The sequence below is a fragment of the Mustela nivalis genome (genome assembly GCF_964662115.1).
Source record: "Mustela nivalis genome assembly, chromosome: 6".
Classification (NCBI taxonomy): domain Eukaryota; kingdom Metazoa; phylum Chordata; class Mammalia; order Carnivora; family Mustelidae; genus Mustela; species Mustela nivalis.
The window spans coordinates 12,929,570-12,952,379 of NC_139025.1; the positions used below are offsets into that span (position 1 = coordinate 12,929,570).

The 22,810-nt window shown below is 45.7% G+C and overlaps 1 protein-coding gene across 9 annotated transcripts in view; it reads left to right on the forward strand.

Moving 5' to 3' along the window:
- The window catches only part of SIPA1L1 (signal induced proliferation associated 1 like 1), a 363,533-nt gene that overhangs the window by 304,553 nt on the left and 36,170 nt on the right, over positions 1-22,810 (forward strand). For 6 of the 9 annotated variants that reach the window (XR_014312408.1, XM_082733366.1, XM_082733367.1 and 3 more), the window contains 5 exons: positions 10,286-10,435; positions 14,627-14,751; positions 17,031-17,093; positions 17,531-17,649; positions 20,350-20,792. Coding sequence is in view for 7 of the 9 variants with exons in the window: in XM_082733366.1 (XP_082589492.1) it covers positions 10,286-10,435; positions 14,627-14,751; positions 17,031-17,093; positions 17,531-17,649; positions 20,350-20,792 (900 nt within the window). In the remaining 2 variants the exon portion in view is untranslated. The remainder of the gene's footprint in view (positions 1-10,285; positions 10,436-14,626; positions 14,752-17,030; positions 17,094-17,530; positions 17,650-20,349; positions 20,793-22,810) is intronic. The other 3 variants (XR_014312409.1, XM_082733369.1, XM_082733370.1) reach the window with 1 other exon arrangement.

The window sequence follows — 22,810 nt, forward strand, 5'->3', positions numbered from 1 at the left end:
CCATCTCCAGAACCTCTTCAGCCTGGCAGAACGGAGACTGTCCCTGTTAAACAGTCCTTTCCCGTCCCTCCCTGTCCCCCTCCCCACCCTTAGTGACCACCATTCTATTTTCTGTCTCTGTGACTTCTGTTTCTTATATAAATGAAATTATAAAATACTCATCCTTTCAGGACTGGTTGTTTCACTGTAACATAGTGTCTTCGAGGTTCACGTGTGTGGGGATTCCGACCTGTGTTAATGCAGGCTGCTGTAGCAAAACTCCATTGGCCAGGTGGCTTAAATAGCAGACATTGATTTCTCGAGGCTCTGGGGGCTGGGAATGCCAAGGTCAGGTGCCCGCAGCTGCAGTTTTTGATGAGGACCCTCTCCCCAGCTGTGGACAGCAGCCTTCCCACCATACCCTCACAGGGCAGAGAAGGAAGCTTTGGTTTCTCTTTTTCTCCTTACAAGGGTACTGATACCATTGCGGGGGCTACGCTTTCATGACCTTGTCTATGACCAGTCACCACCTCCCCCAAAGGCTCCCTTCCTAATATCATTACAATGGGGGTTAGGGCTTCAGCCCATGCATTTGGTAGGGGTTGGCGGGGGGGGGGGGGACACATATTCAGTCCATGACACTTCCTTCTGAACCTGAATAATTTTCCTTTCCGTGTAGATACCACATTCTGTTTATTCATTCATCCTTCAGTGGGCACTTGGCAAATCAGTTCATTTTTATAAAAATTAAAAGATCAGTAGAACTGAAACATTCAGTAGTCTGACAAAGCTATAGAATTAAAGCTAGATTTAGATAGAATTCCTTGATTTTTGTTGGCTTAATTTTAAATAATCCTATTTTAAAAGTATATTGCGAGTAAAGCTGTCTCAGACTGACTCAGAGTGAAGTGTGAGTTGTTCTTGATTGAATTTCGTATGAAGCTTTCCATTTAGTGGAAACCGAATTACAGTATTGTATTTATGGCCAAGAGGAGGAAAAGCAGAGGACCATATTTGATGTAAATTCACTGGGCTCTTTTTTTTTTTTTTTAAGATTTTATTTATTTATTCGACAGAGAGATCACAAGTAGGCAGAGAGAGGAAGGGAAGCAGGCTCCCCGCTGAGCAGAGAGCCCGATGTGGGACTCGATCCCAGGACCCTGAGATCATGACCTGAGCTGAAGGCAGAGGCTTTAACCTACTGAGCCACCCGTGCCCCTCACTAGGCTCTTAATGCTCCTTTTCCCCCAACTTGCCACAGGAGCTGGCATCCTGTGGCATCCACACTAGGATTAGGGTCAGGTGGGATGCAGGCTCCCACGTTCAGATTATAGTACAGTGATGTTTCCTGTTTAAGTGTTCAGGAAACGGGCACAGTGCTGGAGTTCCGCATACCCCCTGTTCCCTTTCCTTTATGTACTCCAGACGGACCCAGGGAATGAGACCAGAGTGCTCCAGCGTGGCCCCCAGCCCAGGCTCTCCAAGTGCTTCGAAGTAGCTGTCATGCGCTCAGCCCAGACACATATCCCCACCGGGCTTCCCCCAACATGTGCACCAGTGTTGCAGCGTGAGCCACTGGAAAACTCCCACATGTGCCAGGAGCGCAGAGGCCTTGGTTCACATGTGAGTGCTGGGAGTGATAGACAGTGGGAGGTTCCCTGCTCCCCGCTGTACTTCAGGGCACCACGCATCAAATGGGCACTAGCCCCACGCCCCAGAGCTGATGCAAAGATTGACCGAGGCGGTATGGTTACGAACAGGTATGGTTTAGAACAGGCCTGCCACATAGGGAGGCTCAGAAAATGGTGGTTGCTGTTTGTCACTGTTGTCCTTTTTTCGCTGCTTTTCCAGACAGAGCTTCGTTGGGGGTGGGTGGTGTTGAGCGAGGGCGGAGCAGATCATGTTCCACTGGAGCATTTTTGGGCTGTGGTGGCTCGGCCAGCCTGGGCCGATGAATCCGTCTGCAGCCTAATCCAGGCTAGGCGTGTGGTAGGTCAGTGTGTTTTCACAGGCACGTTGTATTGTCTTCAGTGACAGTGTCACGGGTGACTTCGGTGAGACAGAGGATGAGTTCAGGAGGCCTGCTGTGCTGAGAGCAGTCCTGATGAGCTGTGCATTTGCAGGAAGTATAGGAAATTCTGGCAAACCCATCCATGCAAATTAGAATGACCTTCAAGAGGATCTGATGAAGCAGTTGTGTTCTGGAAAGAGCCGTAAGGGGGCATGTGACCATGCTGCTCTGTGTGTCACAAAGGAACTGTACTCCTGTGAGTGCCCAGCAGCAAGGTCTTACCCTCCGACCCAACGCTGGGAGGCTGCTACCATAGGACTGCCTGAGGAGTCCTGGCCTGGCCATACCCTATGGGAGGCTCTACAGAGGCCCACGATGGCCCTGAGGCTACCTCAGCCCCTATGTGTGTGCACGCACACACACACACACACACACAACACACACAACATGGGGAGGCCTTTCTAGAAGTCATAGCTAACATATGTCTTGCTGTCACTCTCCTCCCCGTGGAGAACTTAGGCCTTTGCCTGATGAAGGCGCATCAGCTACATGAATACATTTCTCAAGAATTTAAATAACTCACGGGGGAAAAAAGTACATTCTGCTGCCTTATATTTGAAACGACTGACATTTTTCTTTAAGATCTGTTGATTGCAAAGTATATATATATATGTATGTATACATACATATATATATATACTTGTAGAAATTAGTTATAATGAAGACATATGAGCCACCAAACCCACTGCCACAACCATCTGTGTGAAATTTTCCCCTAAGCCTTTTTGTTCAGGGTCCTGGATAATGAACGGGCCAAGGTCAGCTTCCGCTTGTGAGAATCACCCAGTATGGTTATAGAGTGGCCGTTTGGGATCTGCCTGTCATTAAAGTACTTGCTGAGAAAAGTGGATTTAATTTCCTTTTTATTTGCAGGACCAATTGCTATGTATCATTAGATGGGGAGAGGGTCCTTAGGGCTGGTTCTTAAGAGCTGAGGTGCTCTCTCACTCGAGAGTGTGTGTTTCTGCGTGTTGGGTGTATTTGGGCTGAGTGCTGGGTGCTTGGCGGTGGCCGTACCTCAAGAGGGCTCATGAGACCCTGCTTCGGGCCATGTAAAGACGGCCCTGAGCCACTGGCTCTGGAGCTGCAGGCTCATTTTAAGGAGCGCAGTGCAAACACATAAGGAGGGTTGATAGGGAAGGGGCTCACTCCTGTACCTGTGGCCTGCTTACAGGTCTGTGCTGGAGTTCACTGGCCTCTACAGTCCCCATTCTGGAGAGACTCTGAGCCCAGCCAAGTGAAACAGCCTGGAGTGTCCCAATCTGCCACTTTTTGTTTGACTCTCTCAGCTTCCCATTATATTTTTTAAAAGGACAGATGATCATAGTGTATGAAATACGCCAAAATAAAAGTAGGGGTGTAGAGATGAAGATGGAGTTCAGCCTGGAACCATGGCCGGCAGCAAGTGGTTCAGACTTGGGTACTAGTAGGGTCTGGTGGAAAAGGAAAGTGGGTTGTGGGGTGGAGGTTTTTTCTCCCAGCTTAGGGCAGCTGTGAGGAGAGGACTGGGGGTCTCGGAGACCCCCGGAGGGGGCTGCCAGTGCGCAGCCGCTCTGAGCGGAGGCCAGCATGGCATGCCGTCATTCTGCTTCTGCTTCCCTTATTCTTGTTTGAAAACTGGGGCAGGGAAGGAACTTATTTCGTCTAGTTTTTTAGTCTTTAAAATTCTAGCATGTCAAATCCAAACAAAATCTCTTAGCTTCTCCCAGAAGGATTTGGTTGTGACTTCTTTTCATGAAGGATTGTGGGTATTGGTGGAGGGTAAGACTAATCGAAGAAGCTAGTGTTTGTGGTGGGCTAATGGATCCTCAACTGTCTGTATCTCCCTCAGATTTGACTGTTTAAGGTCAGCTCCGGCCATACCAGTGCTTTGCTCTAGAAGCTTCTGTGCATCCCTGTTACCTGACAGAGAAGGGTTGTGCTTCCTTGGCCCACCACAGGGGGCTCACCCTGCAAGACCCACGCATCCTCCCAGTCACAGCCCCTTCCCGTCTTCTGCAAGGATAGAGCTCTCACCTAACTCATGGTGGCCACACACACCCACACTCCCCTGTGTCCCAACTCCTGACTTCTGTGGAAATCCTTGGCTTCCTACAAGACCTATTCCAGATACATTTCTTCATAAAGCTTCCTTTCTCCTAGTTTTCACAGTAGGAGTTGACTTCTAACCTGCCTGAGCCCCCTGACACCCTATGTGTTCCGCTCTCATGCCATTTACATTTTATTTGTGTTTTATGTAAAAACTCTAAGTCAGTAGTATTGAGTTCATCCTCTGTGCCAGGCTCTATTCACAGTCCCCTGTGAGAGTTTTCTCAGTTCACCCAACAGCCCAGGACCTTGGTTGCCGTTCCCCTCTTTCTTCAAACACGGATGCCCAGGGATTAAGAGATGAGATAATTAGCATAGAGTGCTAGCAGGCTGGTGGTGGAGCTGGGGTTAGCATCAAAGCCATCGGCCGCCATAGCCTCCAGCGCCATGCTACAGGAGCGAAATCTAGCACCGTACATAGACCAGAGCTCAAGACGGATGAGCTTGTCAGATGAGTACATGCGTGTTTGTGTGTTGGGGGCCCCATTGCATGCACTGCAGTCTGGGCCGGCTTCGCAGAGCAGCCTCTGCAGGTGCACAGAGCCCCACGCTCGTGAGGCTCTGTGCTGGGTTCTGTGCTCTGCTGTCCCTGTCTTGACAGTTTACTGGACTGTTCAACAAAGGGGATTCTTTGTTTTCATTTTGCAACTGAGTCCCATGAATTATGTGGCTGATCCTGCAAGCAATCCATTTTTATTTTCTGTTCTTTCGAGTCACCCTTAGATAGAAAATTGACTCTTGTCAAGAGGCCCCCATGATGGACGCCAGGCTGGGAACTTCTAACAGCGTGCCAGCAGCTGCGACGTGATGATTCATTTCTCTCAGTGTGATGGATTGCTGTACTTTCCTAATTGTGTAAAGAAGTTATCCCTTGTTGTAGAGTGACCTTGTCGCAGGAGGCTCATCAGAGCAGGATTTTCATGATCCATTCTGAACAGCTGATATGAACTGCTTGTTCAGAAAGCCAGGGGGCTAGCTCTGGTTCACAAAGAACACGGTAGAAAGAGATGAAATGACAGAGGGACAAGTGGCTTGAATTAGAATAGCTTGTTCAAACTTTGGTCTGGAGATAGCACCCAAATTATATTACATTGAATCATTTGTGAGAATTTTTTGTTGTTTTTTTTTTTTACAAAATTCTGGAAGAATTCTGGTTGATCTACATTTCTGAAAACAGATTTTAACTTGGTCCTGCTCTCTGGGTGAATAGCATTTTAATTGCTAAGTTGTGGTAAAGTGCTGTGCTTAATTATGGACTCAAGTATCTAATTTGTCAGTCATTGGTGCTATTTGAAACCCTCTCTCTTGTTTTTACCATCATTCCACTGTTTGCACTTGGGTTACGGAGGGCCTCGTCTCCTTGGACACATCTAGGCAGTGCTGTCACTTTGGAGTATAAAGCAGGACAGAGAGGCATAATTAAATCTATATGTAACTACTCAGGAAAATGTTTTATCATTAGCCACTCAGATACTAAGAATTCTTTATCCACAAGTTGATAAATTATAATCAGTCATGATCTGAAGAGATCAATTTAATGAGACTCTATTAATGTTAATACTGTGTGTATAGACCTGTGAGTTGATTTATGGGAAGGGCATGATGGAGTGCAAGAGATTTACTTTATTAGAAATCTGAGTTTTGTGGGTAAGTCTCTTCTCCCTTTGCCCTGGTGTAAGAATGCTTCTGGAAAATGAGGGACTGATTCTGATCTTGGACCATCTCTTCCTTAATGTCCATTCCATTCAATTCTGTTTCCATTGCAGTGAAATGCATTGCATATAAATGAAAAGCTGGTCTTAAGCAGAATCTTGTGGACTCTGGAGGTATTGTCTAGCTGGCTGATGATCATGACTTTTTCAGTTGCTGCATTTTTCATGGGATCAGAAAGCCCTGGTGTTTTGTTTCTGCAGAGGGAAGTCATAGGGACCTCCAGAGAACATTTAATTTCAGTTGCTTTAAAAACATTTAGTTATTTCTTGGCTAAATTAAAAAAAAAAAAAAGTTGGGAAAAGAATCTACCAAAATTAACACTAAAAGGTTGAGACATTTCCTCACAGTGACTGGAACATTCCTGGAAATTCTTACATTCCACAGAATTGAAAAGTCTCACAGCCGCTGAAAGATGTTTTAGTGTGAGTCCTCTAAACCTATTTGGCATTAATGTCCAGAAGTCAGAGGCTTGTTGAGACTAAGATAGTAGAAAGATCTCAGTTTCTCTCAAAAGAGAAGAGAAGCCCTAATCTTACACTGACTTTTCAGTGGTGCTTTCAAATACAGGGGATGGTGGGGTGGAGAGAGCCAAAAGGTCAGCGTGCTGGCTTCCTCTGTGAGCCAGTTTGGGGGTCCCCCTTTTCCAAGTGGTGGGACAGCACGTGGCTGGCCCAGCTTGAGTCACAGCCAACCCCAGGCTCTCTCTGGCAGAAGTGGACTGCCCAGCAGGCAGCACCCCGCCCCAGTCACTGAACGAGGGCTGTTCTCAAACAGTAATTGTGATGGTATTCATTTCGGACTGTTAGAAAAGAATAGTAAGTCATCAGAATAAGAGCTAATTCTGAAAATTCCTTTGCCCACCATACATACGCATCTAGCATCGTAAAAACATTTGGATGGCATTCCATCGGTTTCTGTTTGTGTGTTCTATGTGTGTGAACAGACAGAAAACAAAGCCACTATTGAGTTATATAAATGCAGAAGAGGGATGGGAGTGAATGCTGGCCTTCTGGAAATGCTATTTTTTCACTTTGGGATAACTCCAGTAACCAAGTAGAATTTTCTGATACATATGCCAAATAAAAGAGCTGAGGTTGAGAACTAGCACGAGATATGTTAAATTAATGTACGTTTTGGAGAGCAGAGTAAGCAGAGCAAGCTCTAAATACAAATGTAAAAGTTACATCTGACTTTTCCTACGGAGTCTGTTGTCACTTCCTTTCGGAAACACAAACATCTGAATATTTACTGTAGTTTAATTCACTGGCATGACTGGTTCAGCTGAAGAGAGTTGGAGGGTCACAGGTCCCCCAGATGTTGCAGCGGCCCTGACCTGGCGACCATGCTCACACTGTGTCTCCTTTGTTTTCATCTTTCTTTAATGCCTCCTCCTCTATGCGGCAGAAACACAAAGTCTCCACAAACGCAGCTCCATCTGAAGTCTGTCTGTGGTACAAGCCTATAAAAGCCAAATTCTTAAGGCAGAAAGCAGTATGATACCTTGTGCCCTTGGGCTCCACACTGCTCCTTAAACCCTACCCAGTCCTCCTTGAAACTTCCTTCTCCTGTGCCTCCTCCGCTCCAGCCCCTTTCTGATTATTTCAGAGTAAATAGTGAGAAATCTGGGATATGTCTTAATGGGAAAGAATAAAGCGAGGTCAGTTTTATGGTACCCAGCTAAGTCTCTTGATCTCTTTATCAAAACATGTTACTCAAAGTAGGCGTGAGCCAGTGTTCCAGGGCCCTGCAAGTCCCTGACCCCACTGAGGCTGCCCCACACCTACCCTCTGCCGAGCCGGTATCCACCAGCCGTGGAACTAGTCTTTCTGTGGGTCTGCATAGCAAGAACAAGATCGCTGATAATGACCAGGGGAGCTTAGGAACTCGGCCTGTTGTCCCAGCTTCTCATCCCATTCCCTCAAGACCTGGCATCCTTGATGTCCTTATTCGCCGCACTGGGCAATGCCTAGAGGAGCCATCGTCAGGAAGTTCTCTTGCCACTGCACGTCAGAGCGAGGATATGCTCAAGAGTGTCTGGGGTCATTCCACCATCCCTTTTTCTCACATTTAAGGAGGAACGTTAACTTTGAAGCTGTTCTAATTGCTTTTTAGTAATTAGTAATAATAGTCGCCAGTTTGGGCATTTTCTTATTAGTGACTGACTGTTTTCCAGCTGATGTAGACCCACCATGGCTGTGAACCCCTGGCTGGGCTTCTGAGGTCACTAAGGGCCCTGATCCTGAACCCGCCTTCTGTTCTTCATTTTCTGCACTGCCGATAGGGGCCTCCTTCTTTCAGCAGACGTGTTTGAAGCCACCAGAAATGTAAAGGGAAATAAAGCTCAGAGCTGCCCCTTAAGGAGCGAGTCTGGTTGGGAAGATAGACACACATAAGACCAACCTTTCGGATGGATGTGTGACAGCGGCACCGAAAGCAGGCGGTGGGGGCCCCCCAGGAAGTTCTGATTAGGCATTCGTGGACCTGATGTTGGAATTCGGTCTCAGAGAAAAAGGATTTTATGTCAGAAAGGGAGACAAGAGGCAGAGAGGACGAGATGAGTAAAAGTATGCACGTGGTCGCTGTGTCTGAGAACAGGGGCACCCCGAACGTGTCCAGGATGGAGGGTGCGCGGAGGCGGCAAAGAGCACAGAGAGAAGGAAGGGCTTAGACCCGATGGTCCAAGGCCTGGAAGAAGGGGCTGGGGATTCGGTCCTCTTCTCTGAAGGCAACGGGAAGGCGTGCAGAGCACAGTGCTAGTCCCATGGCTCGGCCTGGTGGGGGTGGGAGGAGTGGGCTGCACAGAGCCTAGAAGTCAGAAGACCAGTTAGAACAGAGCCGTGCTGCTCCAGGCCGGAGGGAGGACAGTCAGCAGGCTGAAGACCAGTCACCGCCTTAGTCTTCGCGTTGTCAGGACCAGCCCCCAGGCTGCCTGACACACTTACTCATTAAAAGTTGAACTTAGAGCAGTTGATGTGGAAGATGAAGAAAGGGGGAGGGAAGAGGACAGTTCCAAGGGGTTTAGCTCAAGATAACAAATGCAGGAGGGACAGGTTTCGGGGAATGGCAAAACCTTGGGTTGGATGAGGTTTAATTCGAGCTGCGGGTCAGGGTGTTGGGTAGGGACCTCCAGGAGACAGTGGGAGAGGCTGGGCTTGTCGTGGAACAGATTGAGAATCTGGATTCTCAAGTCTTTGGAACAGATGGGTTCGGGAGTCATGCTCTCAGCATCCACCCCTGTTGTTCTGTTAGAAAAGCCTCTTGTGATTCTGTTATCCCTTGTGTCACCTTCTGGCACCCGAACCACATCCTGTCCTGCTTCAGAAGGCACATAGTCGTGCTGTTAGAAAATGCTCTAGTTCAGCGAATCAGGGTCTGTCCCAGGCTGCTGAACTTTGGTTTGAGTAAAAGATATCTTTTCCTGCGAAAACACCTGTGCAGACCTGCTGCAAGCTATCCCTGGAAGCGGAGAAGAGTTGTCCTTCTCTGGGGGACAGCAGTGGCTTAGCAAAGAGCAGTGGATTCACAGTCAAGGGTCCCAGCTTACCGAACCAGTGACTTTGATCCCGCTGCCTCAGCTGTCCCGTGGAAATGGCTTGCCTGCTACAGAGTCAGGTGCTACAGAGCTGGTGGTGCAGCCAGCTTTTACCTCCAAACTAGAATCTCCATAGTGAGATGGACTTCACGTCCATTCACATGGCCATGTCACCTACTGATGTCCCCGGGGTTACGCTGTCATCCACTAGAGGAGAGGAGGTAAAGGACACAATCTGTCCCAATGACAGAGCTCCGGTGTCTGTCCCCAGCGCCCGTCAGCAGAGTGAGGAATCTGGGGCACACCTCTACCACACTCTTACATAAATTCACTAGTGCCAATTAAATTCAGTAACTGACACGCCAGGCATTTTTTTTATGGGGGTTTTTAGATGGTGATGCTCTATAATCAACCCCATTTATAAATACTAAATAGCATAATCTGAATATTCATTCCACACTTTGAGTAAGAAAATTGGAAAACAAAGACACATACGAAGAGTGCACTAGTCTCACTGTGGTCACACTCTGGAAGAACCAGTGTGAGAAATTGGAATTAATTGCTGTGTCAGTGTCACTGGGGTTCCATTATCCTTTGCACTGCCATACTAGGAATTCACTCCACTGAATTTTGGCAGCTTTGGGAAGCATACATGTCCCCCCCCCCCCCCCCCCCGTTATTTTTTGACGTCCCCCAACCACATCCCCTTCAAGGCCATTCTCCAGCTGTTCCCTGAGGGAGTCATTTTATAGGGAAGTTTCTTTTGTAGGCTTCCAGCTGGCTTCATTTTCACTACCTCCGCGAAGTGGCTTTCTTTGTCGTGTTTATATGATATTATCCATCATGCACTGCCTTGGGGCCTTCCCTTGGATTGACTTCATATTTTTGGTTTGCGCTCACAGGCTGTCTCCCGGTTCAGACATCTATGTGACGGTCTCCTCCATGGCTCTGGCAAGGTCCCAGCCCTGCCGTAACTCCCCTAGCAACCTGTCTTCATCCAGCGAGACTGGCTCTGGTGGAGGCACTTACAGGCAGAAGTCCATGCCCGAAGGGTAGGTGTGGCGCCCATTGACAGCGCTGTCTTTCTTCTGTAATTCAGACAAGCTTTGATCACTCTCAAAGGAGCAAGAGGGAAAATGTGGTTAATACCGCAGATAGAACTCTATACATGTTTTAATGTCTGGTTAAACCATTTCTCAGGAAGTTCATCATTCTCTGGCCTCCAAGGGCTCCATGGCAGAGAAATCAGGTTACGTTCATGTCTCCAATTGTATGCATTGCCTAGTTTCATGGTATAGTAGTTGCATAGTTCAGGTTTTGTTTCTTCCTCCAAAGCAAACTCCATAGTACTGGCTAGAGTTTGTGTTGGTGTTGCCGTTGAAGCAGGGGAAATAATCATCCTAGCCAAAGCTTAAAATTACTTTTCTCACACTTTCAAAGTCTTCTGTGACTTTAGCTTGAGAGTTTTGCTGGCTTGCTTGCTTGCTTGCTTTCTTTCTTTCTTTCTTTAATTCCTTTTTGGAAAACACCAAACACCCAAAGGTTAACTCTTTGCTTCTGACAAGACTTAAAAATAAAAGGCTGAGCATACATGATTTTAGAGGCTACTAAAGAGAAAAACACCACCACGACCGCCAGAATGTCTGAAGCTGGGACATAATTAGCAGCAAAACGTTACATGACACACACATGCCCCCTTTGCCCAGAGGAAGAGTAAAGGAACCATCGAAGACATCCTGCTGGGCCATCTCTCTGGGAAAGGTGGTAGAGAACTTGGAACTATTTGAAAATCAAATGTGAGGCATTTATAAAAAACATGTTTCTATTGAGTTTTCCCTATATATATATTTTTAACAAATGCACAATGATTTGGTTACTTTCTTGAGATTTTATCATGTTATAAAATAGTCATATTTACTAAGAATACCTTCATAATGGATATTTTGTTATAGCATTTTGTTGGTTTTTACAACCATTTAGTGTTGTTGTTGCTAAATATTTATGTTAACAGGAAGTAGGTAATAAACCACCACTCCCTCTGCCATCTCAGTGTCCCCCCGGGACTCCCCTAGTAGCATATCTAAAATGCACATGTCTCTTTTAATTACTTTAGTGACAATGAGAAAAAAAGGTTAGCTCTTATCATGAGTTAAAAGGTTATATGATTTTAAGTATTACTATCATACCCTACCATGGGCCCAACTAATTATTTGTTGTTTTAATTAGTAGATTTTAAATGGGCCTGGTTTGACTTCAAAAATAAGAATTCACTGCCTCTTCAGTGTTGGTACAGCAATAAGACATAAGCTAACAGCAGCAAGAGCACTGTTTTCTTGTGACCTGATACGTGTACCCTCGAAACGTGTACCAGAAATGTAAGCCGAAATCTGAGTGTCTTGGTGAATGTTAGCAACACAGTTCCTGTGCTCATCCTGCAATGTTTTTAATTATTCAACCTGTTCTGTAATGCCAGCCCTACCGTAGGTGATATTGAGGGTTTTTCCATTATTTGTGAGGTTACCTGGTAATTGTTGACCATAGATGTGTATCTATATCAACATAGATGTTGACCAAAGATGTGTAACATCTTTTTTCACCTGGACTGCTCTTTAATAAGAAGGTAATGATCCAGTGTTCTCTAGAGCCTGGGCATTTTTGCCTGTACCAGTGATAGAGGAGACGGTGCACAGTCTGACTCACGTGCTTGTCCCATGGACCAGGCTGGATTCTAAAGTTACCCTTATCAAGAGAAAGATGATCTCCTCTACTCTACAGCATAGCCCCGTACATGTAGGTATATACCATTGATGGTGGGGCAGGACTGTATGGGGTCCACGGCAGATTCAGTCCTGCTCAGCTGTAAGAAGCTCAGAAGCGTGGGGTAATACCAGTAGATCAGAGCAGGACATGGTTGTCATCCACATGTGTAATCTGCTCATTCCTAGTCCTCCCTCTGCTTTAAGGGGCCCAGTATCTGCCTTTGTGCCCCCAGTGCAGAATTCTGAGACTACCCAGATGGGTTGAGAGATGAAATTTAGCAGGGTGACTGATAATGCCCGTTCCACACAGGTTGGGGGAAGGTACCTGCGCAAGTTTAGGATGGCAACAAGAGATAAGTAGAAAGCAACACTGTGCAAAAGACAAAGGGTTTGTTCTACTCTCCTTGGAGATTTGTCTTCGACTACATGCTTGAGGGCTGTGGAGTCAATGGCCAGAGGCAGGGATGGGCTGAGTGAATGAGAAGCTTGGAGATCAAGTCCAGAAGCATAGTGGAGGGCCCACAGCCCAAAGGTGAGACAGAGACAGGCCACTGTAGCTTCCTTCTAGCACTCTGCCATGAGGGTCGAAGCTTGTCCCTGAGGACCACTGAGATCAAGAAAGGAAAGTTGTAGAGAAGTTTCCAGCCTGTGATGAGGAAAGGCCATGAGCCTGCTCTGCAGCCGTGTACTGGCTCATGAGTTAGAGAGTCCCTGGTCCCTGAACATGCCTCGTGTCAGCCAAATGGTACCTGCTTCTCAAGGCAGGATTGAAGGACAGCCTTGCTTTATCGCTTATTTAAAACCAGACAGCCAGAAAAGCACTCAGCTTTAAATCCAGAGGTTTTAAAAGTTGTCTTTGGTTTCCATTGCTACCAAAAAGGAGAAGCAAGACTGAACCCATGTCTAACTTTTATATCTGTGCCTTTTTTAAAAGTCTTCATTTATTGCAAATTTGAAATAAAATTATAAAATCATAGGGCCAGTTGGAGGATATTGACTGTTCTTGAGCTAAACAAGGACCCTACCTAGGGAGGAAATGGCAAATTTCATAATTAGAGACTCACCCCACCAACCGTTTTTGTTGTCATTGTTAATGAAAATCAGCATCATTGCATCAATTAATAAATACGTACAAAGATGCAAACAGTTTTAGTCATTTTCTTCCAGATGTTTGGATCAACTTACAGGAAAGGCAGAACTGAAATCCACACACAGTCTGCAGGAACCACTGTTTTGTTTCTTAAACAGCACCTTTCACTGAAATTTTCACAAGTCAGTTTTCTTGTTTAACATAAGAGAGGTAACTTCCTTTAGGAAGGTTTGTGATTGAATTTGTAAGCAATTGTCATTGTGCAGAAGTAATTTAGGGAAATGTTAGAGTACAAGGTTCATGTTAACAGCCTTCTCTCCTTTGCAAATGCTTTTGTATAGATTTTTCTCCCCATCCATAAGATAGAATTGCCATTTTACAAATAAAGGCATGGAGATAAAATTCAAGTGACTTTGGGGGTGGGGGGGGGGTGGGGAGGGGCTGGAACTTGACTCCAGGCCTCCTCATCTCCCGCTCTTTCCAGTGCACCACTTGCTGGGCCTCCCCATGCATTTATCAGTCCCTAGCAAATAGGACACCTGTCGTAAGCCTCAATCAGTTGGGATCTGTTGATCTTTTATCACATTGATTACTCATAAGTTCGTTAGTAACCACACACAAACGTGTAAGTGTCCACATGAGTCTTTGAATTTTTCACTCTGGCCCTTTCTCCTGGGTTCACTCAATATTTACCAGCTGATATTGCTAATCAAGGCATATGCTTTATAATTAGGCATATATTATTATTCTACCCAGGGTAAAATAAAACTGACTCATTAAATAACTAACAGTTCTTTCCAGAAATAGCCACTTGCCTTTATGTATGCCAGTTTCCTACTTCCAAATTGCCATTCCCAAAGGCAATTTAAAATTTAGACATCTTGAAAGTGGTCACTCTGTAACGTAAATGTTAGCAATCTTTGTCTTTCAGACCTTGGAGCACACATTTGGAAAATATTGGCCCCGAACCCGAGTGACTTAGTGATTTAGCAGATTACTGAGTTAAGAGAAACCCCTAATGTGTTCCAGTCAGAAGACAGACATGGAACATGAAGATGGTGAAATCTTTTCTTTGCCCATGAATGAGAATCTGAGCTTGGCTACATGTGGGCTGGAACATTTGGGTTTTCTTATTCTATATTTATTGGGTTAGCTCAAGGCTAATGTCCCTGGCCCTTGTCTACAGAGTATGTACTGAACATATACCCTGTTCTTGAACAGACGTGTGTTCACCATGACTCTCACAGTTTCGGCATCCGAGCACACGAGCGCAAGCATGGGTAGGCGAGGGCCTTCATTAGAGTGTTGCTCATTTTCCTGAGGCCCATCTCTTCCCCTTCTGGCTGGAGGTCCCTGATGTCGTCTTTGCCTTTGTTTGGGGGCAATCGCCACAGGTTTGGAGTCAGCCGCAGGTCACCCGCCTCCATCGACAGGCAGAACACCCAGTCGGATATTGGTGGCAGTGGGAAATCCACACCCAGCTGGCAAAGAAGCGAGGACAGCATTGCTGACCAAATGGGTAAGTAACTAATTCCTACAAGCAGCAAGTTGGCCACCTCTTGACCTCATGACCGCATTCTATGATAGAATACAGCCTCGGTTAATACATGCGGTTAATACATGTGGAGGATTAAGGATTAAGTTCAATTATGTATGAGTGAGGGCAGCAAATAAGACCTGAGAGAAAAGTCAAAGAATTCTAAGTGACCCCCCCCCGCCCCATTTAGACATAGAAAGGCCGTAGGAATTAGTTTTGTCACCGAGATGAAAATGCCACACTGCCAAGCCCCTTGTGTCCTGAGTATCTCCCTCAGCCCTTGCTTGTTGGGTGGTGGCTGCCTACTCTCAGTGCCCTGGAGATTTGTTGGTATTCTTAATGTCAAGTTTAAAAAAACAAAACAGAAGTACAAAGTGGGAAGGAGATGCAGTTGCTGTTGGGTCCCATCTGTAGCGTGCTTAACATCTCGCTCCTCCCGCCTGGGCTGTTCCCCCCTGGCTCTGCTATTAAGCTGTCAGCTGTGGACAGGTCCTAGCAGTAAAAAACAGCTGGATGGGGAGGATTCCCACTGGTGAGCCTCCACTGGGATTTCTGGCACAGCCTTTCTCTCGCCACGTGGAGCTGTTCCACAGTGACACCGTAACCCTCGTTGATACCATAAAACTTTGCCATGAAGCAAGACCAAGTCTCAAAACAGTAGCCTCAGGGATTTAGTGTCAACCTTGTTCATCCATCTGGGACTCGAGTCTGGACCGTGGGGTGGGTTTTTATTTTTTTCCCCTTTATCCTAGCTCTAGTAGCATTACCACCAGTGGGGGTAAAAAGAAGGAAACTTCAGGGCCAAAAAAGATAACTTTTAAGGCAAAGACCCATCTTTATTTTTTTTTTCTTTTTTGCAAATATATTGTTTTGCTCTGTTCTAATGACTCTTCCCCTGTAAATGTACCAATAAGCACAAATGTAGAAAGCAGTGGAGACGTATTTAGCTAAGCCAGGAGTGAGGAAAAGAAATGTAATTCTCAGGTTCGGAAGATCTGCTTTGTTCCAGTCACATCAGTGAGACATGCCTTGTTACCGGAGCCATCTGTCATTACCCACTCTCACGGCACCTACCCCCAACGCAGAAAACCTGAGCATTTTCCGATCTGCTGTTCTGCTCTTGACGGAATGTTTTTAATTCCATATGTTTTGATACTGTTGAGATGGTAACGCCACATGTGAAAAGGATCCCTTCTTCAACATGACTTTTAGCAGCTTTTTTTGGCTCCTAGTGCGGCCTTCAAGCAGAGCTGCGAGCAAGGTCTTTGTGCAGCGTTCAGAGCCCCACTTCCCACTCATGTGAAGTCACAAAGGTATCTTGGGACTGGAAAGGGTAATTACAAGGTTCGTCCTAGACCCACATTCATTGTTTCACATAAACCTCCCTCCAGTCTTTTTTGCTTTGCATCTACTCTCATTTGGTGGCATCCCACTCTTCATAGATGAGGCTCGGAAATTAATATCAATGAGTCTTTTTAATATAATTGTTCATCCTTTTAGTAAGATATGCCTTTTTGCTTGCCTGCTTGCTTGCTTTTTTTTTTTTTTTTTTTAAAGTAAGATACCACAGAACCTGCCAGAGAAGCCTTTTCACCAACTGGTGGCCTTTCCATCCAAAATCGATGGCTTCAAATAAAATGTTAAAATAATTTTTTTTTCTAATTTTTTAAATTCTACCTTTCCAGAGGAATAACCTTGCTTTCTCTAACTGGAACATCAGACGGAATCTGGGGCTTGGTTGGTCTAAGCCATGCTAGGGAGAAACCAAGAAAAATAATTGCCCTGTTCTCATTACTCAGAGCACTGTACATTGCATGTATCAGGGGCCGACCTTGATACACTCAATTTGTAAGAGCAATTCTCTAATGACTCTCAGGTCACTGAGTGAAAATGCTGAGGGGACTTTTATCTGGTAGCCAGACCCACCTGTCTCTGTACCTCACGTGTGACACACTGGTGCCCTGGTGGAAGTGAGGGCTTGAGCGTGATTGGCTCACCCATCTCGGTGGATTTCGTTTCTCTGCCTCTGCTTCCGGAGGTGGTCAAGAGTCAGAGTAAAAGAGGATGTTGCCCTGTCCTTTACATTCAGGAATGGTGTCGCAGAAGTCCAGACCTGTTGCTCTTAGCTATCAGTGTGTTAAAGAAGCTAAATCGCTCACCTTTTACCTTTGGAACCCCACCTTGAACGCCGGCTTGGAGTCCAAAAGGAAGCAATTGTCTTAAGTAAACTAGTTGCTGTGTGTCTTTTCTGTTGTGCTTAGCTTACAGTTATAGAGGACCTCAGGATTTCAATTCTTTTGTCCTCGAGCAGCATGAATATACAGGTAAAATATTTCCAAAGTGTCCTGGTAAGTAACACGTGATTGCATCCGTGCCTGTCTAGGTAATGTAGACCGAGCTAGGTTAGCCACACTTGGCAATGAACAAATTTCATAAATTGAATCCATATAGTCTCTACTTTCCCCCAAAACCAAAAGTTGATTCCTAACTTTGCCGCGTTGTCCATGGCCTTTGGTTTGGTGGTACTTGGCTCTGCTACTGTGTATGACGTGACACACTGTCACCAGCTGCAAGCTTCACCCATCAGCCACTTAGTTTCTGACATGCTGTCTATTGTGTAAACTCTCAACAAGCTTATCGCTGAAATTCAGAGTTTGCTGGTCAGTGACCTGAGAGATGCAATGGCAAGCCGTCTTCATTTGTCAACATGTGCTCGTTCCTGTGTAGCGCCTGCCCCATAACGTCCTGTGCTGTATTCCAGAGCCGACGTGCCATCTCCCCGCAGTATCAAAGGTACTGCCTGCTTTCCGAGAGAGCCCCAGTGGGAGATTAATGCGGCAGGATCCGGTGGTCCATTTGTCTCCAAACAAACAAGGGCATGTAAGTTAACTGTAAAATAACGAAAACGATAAGATTCCTAGCAGCGTACCTTCCATGCAATGTGAAAATGGCACAGGCGCGCTTCGCTGTTTCTTCCATGTGGTCAAAGAAGCCATTCTGGCGGGAGGTGGGCATTTACTGCTCTGGCCCTGAAATTTCTATTGCCGGTGGCCCTATGGTTGCTTTGAGATAAACTCAGATTCCTCTGTGGTATGCACCCGCCACCCCCACAGATCTGGATGGAAGGCCACATGATGCATTCACAAGGAGTCCTAAAGTATTGGGAACAGAAAGTGCTACACATGGGTCTATGGCAAGGATGGGATATGGTGGAAGCATCCATCCAGGGACAGAGAGCTTCTGACAACTGCCCTTCCTGCTTCTCTTGTCTTGTGTAGCTACACACATTTTTGTTTTGCCATACTTCTACATAATTTCTGATCATGAACGGGTAGAATGAAGGATCAGAGGTTTTGCTCATATAAGCTGTGCTCTAGTAAAATGAATATGAAGCTACAGAAACAGAGCACATGCCTGTGGCCAAGCACCCTACGCTAGGCTGTGTGGTGAGAGGCTTCACTGCAGAAATGTGATGTGGTCTTAGTTCTACTTGTAAGTGATAAATTACCCCATCCGTCAGTTTCCCTTCCCTCATTAACACCTTTATATTGGTGACACAGTGAAATAATATTTTGAATAGATTGAGTTAGATTAAATATATTCTTAAAATTAAGTTCACCTGTTTCATTTACTTTTTTCAATGTGGCTACTATAAAGTTTAAAATTATAAATGTGCTTCCTATTATGTTCCTATAGAAATCTGTTATGTAGTTTATACCCTCAGCACATCTTGTTTTGGACTAACCACATTCAAAGTGCTCAGTAGCCATACATGGCAGGGGGCCCCCAAATCCCACAGCACAGATCCAGAGCTAAGGAAGTTCTGCCCCACAAACATTAAGAGTAAAGGAAGACCTCGTAACACATGTGGTGGTGTGGCAAACAAACTAGAGTGCACCGGTGAAGTAGCGGGCTGATTGGTTCTTGTTTTAGAAGGGATTGTTCATTTGAAGTGAAATTTTTGCATCCTTCTCCTGCTCCTTCCCCTCGCCTGTGAAGAACGTGTCCCTCCCTCGGGCAGTACATGCACACACGTGCGTGTAGTTCCTTCTGTCCCCGTTTCACTCAATCTCTACCGCGTATCTGGACTTGCTGTCTCCTACCTAATTTAAAATGATACTTTATTCAAATACCTTTTGAAGTTTTATTTCTTGGGTAAACTGTAGAATGTTCTAGGCAACCAAGCAAGCCTCCGTGTGGAAAGGATTCTGTACACATTTTGATTGAGATAATTCCCATACCATCATATTCACCCATCTGAAGTATGCAACTCACAGAGTTGTGCACCCATCCCTGCGATCCTCTTCCCTCCAAGCCCTTGACCACCATTCATCCACTTTCTGTCTCTGTGGACATGCCTGTTCTGGACATTTCCTATGAGTGGAATCAAACAATATGTGGCCTTTTGTGAGTGGCTTCCTGCACTCAGCACAACACTCTTAAGGCTCTTCTGTGTTACGGCATGTATTTGTACTTCATTTCTTTCTGAATAATATACCATTGAATGGATATACCACATTTTTAAATCAGGTGACGGACATTGGGGTTGTTTCTGCATGTTGGCTGTGATGAATAATGCAGTTGTAAATACTCATTTAGGTTTTTCATGAACACGTTTTCATCTCTTTTCAGTAGATACTGAGAATGGGATTGTAATTGTTTTCCCACAGCATCTGTCCCATTTTACATTCCCGCCAACCATCATTCCTCTCTGCCTTTTTGGTTAGAACCATCCTAGTGTGTGAAGTGTTGTCTCACTGTGGGGTTTTACACCTCTCTAGAGACTGGGGATCGTGAGCATCTTTTTGTGTTTGTTGGCTATGTGATACTATCTTTGGAGAAATGTCTATTCAAATCCTTTGCCCATTTTTAAATTGGATTTCTTGAAGCACAAAAGTTTTTAGTTTTGATGAAATCCAGTTTATTGTTTCTTTTTATCTTTTGTGCTTTTGGTGTCATATCCAAGAAACCACTGCATAAATAGGTCATGAAAATGTATATGTACATTTCCTTCTAAGAGTCTGATGGTTTTGGTTCCTACATTTAGGCCTTTGATCTTTCTGAGTTTATTTTTCTGCGTGGTAAGGATCCAGCTTCATTCTTTTCTTTTGCATGCAGATCTCCGGTTGTCCTCGCACCATGATTTCCCCCCATTGAATTGTCTTGGCATCTCTGCATAAATTTTCCCTCTAAGCACTCCTTAGAAAGAAAGTGGTGTTCTAAAGAGCTGCCAGTTGGGGAAGGAAAAGGAGATCTCTTTAGGAATAGGTCTTATATTCTGCCTTGTTTCCACTCCGAGTGGTAGGACTTTTGGAATCCAGCACACTTTCTGATTAAGGTGATCTCAATACTATTGATATTTTAGCCCAAGTGAATGAAAAATGGATTCTTAAAAAACAACCTGTCTCTAGCGTTCTTTGCCACAAATGCTGCAAGTGGGTTTGTCCAGGCACCTCCTGTCTTTCTTCAGCTTGTTGTCATTTGAATTTTTGTGCCTTGAGAACCCCATAACCAGGCACGGGCCAGGAGATGCTTCTCCCTCGCGTTCTAGCACTTAAGTCAGTCTTGCTTCCCTTGCAGTCCGATAGCCACTACTCAAGCCACTCCAGCAGCAATACTCTCTCCAGCAACGCATCGAGCGCCCACAGTGACGAGAAGTGGTATGACGGGGACCGCACCGAATCCGAACTCAACAGCTACAACTATCTGCAGGGCACCTCTGCTGACAGTGGCATCGACACCACCTCCTATGGCCCCAGCCATGGCAGCACGGCCTCCCTGGGGGCCGCCACGTCGTCCCCTCGCTCGGGGCCAGGCAAGGAGAAGGTGGCCCCCCTGTGGCACAGTTCCAGCGAAGTGATCTCCCTGGCAGATCGGACTTTAGAGACAGAGAGCCTCGGCATGGAGCGGAAGGCAGAGTCCTCCCTGAGCCTGGATATCCACAGCAAGAGCCAGGCTGGCTCAAACCCGCTGACCAGGGAGAACAGCACTTTCAGCATCAACGATGCCGCTTCCCACACAAGGTAATGCTGTCCCCCGCTGCCTCGGCCGCCGCGCCCAGCCTGGTCCTGGGTCCGGCGGCCAGCCTCATCCCGCCTTCCTGCACCCACCAGTGTCCAAAGAAGGGGGTTCCAAGGCAGTGACTGCCCGTTTTACATTTGCCTTGGATCTGCCACCCGACACTGGATTCCTCCCGTCCCCACACATTATCTTTCACTGCAAATAGAAAATAGAAAAGTTCGCAGATTTAGTCTTCATGAAGTTGTGTTTGATGTTATAAAAGACTTTCTTCTGTACCAGAATCAGAGAAGAATTTTAGAAGTCTGGCTGTCAGGTAGTGATAGAGAATGAAACAGTCTTTAAAGATGCTAAAAGAGAATCTTGAGCATATTTTTAAAAGAAAGGGGTCCTTCTAGACTCATGTGGCTTTATTTATGACGCCAAACACATCCTCCACACTGCCTCTCCATCACCGAACATCACTCAGCCTGTGTTCACATGATAATTCTTTTTCAGGAAGTGCCTCCTGACAGTGATGTGTTGATTGGGGGCAGGGGGGTGTCCAGTAGAAAAGTGTGGCTAAAATTAGACCTCGAATCTCCCTTTCTGAATAAAAGAAGTACACATTCTCCAATCTCTGATAGGCAAAATAAATGCCATTTTCCATTTCCTCTTTTGGATTTGAGCCTAAAATCCAAAGTATGGCAGGATTCTTCCGTTTCAAGGAGGAAGTATTCTACTCCGATGTTTTGGGGCCTATTAATGTCTGTTGTGGTTTCTCCTTTTGCCTTTTGTTGTTGTCAGTCATTGATCAGTTTGCTTGACAGCACCTAACCTTGCTGTCCGCTAGGCTTCCTTTATCATTACGCCCTGAAGAAAAGTAGCAGAGAAACTGAATTTAGTTTTTCTTTTTTGATGGGAATCTAGGCACATAAATTGTCAGTAAACCCCAGATAATCTAAATAACAGAGGACGCCCTCTGTGTAATGTGGATTTGTTTAACGTGGTCGGGTAAATACTCAGTTCTCTCATTGTGTCTGCACTGTTACTGATGAGGTTCTTGAGCTTCCCATCAAGCATTTCAGAAGCTTTACTTCTGTTTACTACTACCATATCACCTGTCTAGAAACCACGTGACTCCTAAGCAGGAAGGTGATTGGGAAAGTCCTCTCTGTATTCTTTTTTTTTTTTTTTTTTTTTTTTTAAAGATTTATTTGACAGACAGAAATCACAAGTAGAGAGAGAGGAGGAAGCAGGCTTCCCACCGAGCAGAGAGCCTGATGCGGAGCTCGATCCCGGGACCCTGGGATCAGGACCTGAGCTGAAGGCAGAGGCTTTAACCCACTGAGCCACCCAGGCACCCCTCCTCTCTGTATTCTTGAGTACCAGGCATCCAGTTACTTTTCCATAATTCAGAAAATAGAATTTTTGGTTCAGATAGGTTAAGGACATTGTTGGGAAAGCAGAACAGAAAGCTGAGCATCAAATGCCATCCTGCTGTAACGTAGACCTAGGGTCACGTGACAGAGAACTACGGCAATTTGAGGCCGCACCATCTCCTTGACTAATCCTGTGCCCTAACTCAGACTGTTTTTCAGTTCCGAATAGTTTCTGTGTGTCTTCTAGGTTTAGCTCGACTCTTTTCTTTTTGGTGTTTAGTTATTTTGAAAGGAGGTTATCTTTTTAAGAATGATATTCCGGGGACACCTAGGTGGCTAAGTCAGTTAAGTGTGTGCTTTTGGCTTGGGTCATGGATCCTAGGGTCCTAGGAGCAAGCCCCACATCGGGGTCCCTGCTCAGTGTGGAGTCTGCTTCTTCCTCTTCCTCTGCCTCTTCCTGACTTGTGTGCATGTGCACACATGCGCTCTTTCTCTCTCACTTTCTCAAATAAAATCTTTGAAAAATTATATTCCATTTGGGGATGTATATGTCTGGTCTGATTTGATGGCAGAAGAAAGTCAAGTTATGGAGGTCTTATCTGGAATAGCATCCCCGTGGAGTAAGGTTGACAGGCTGGGCCTCTGAAGCCAAAGCTCAAGAT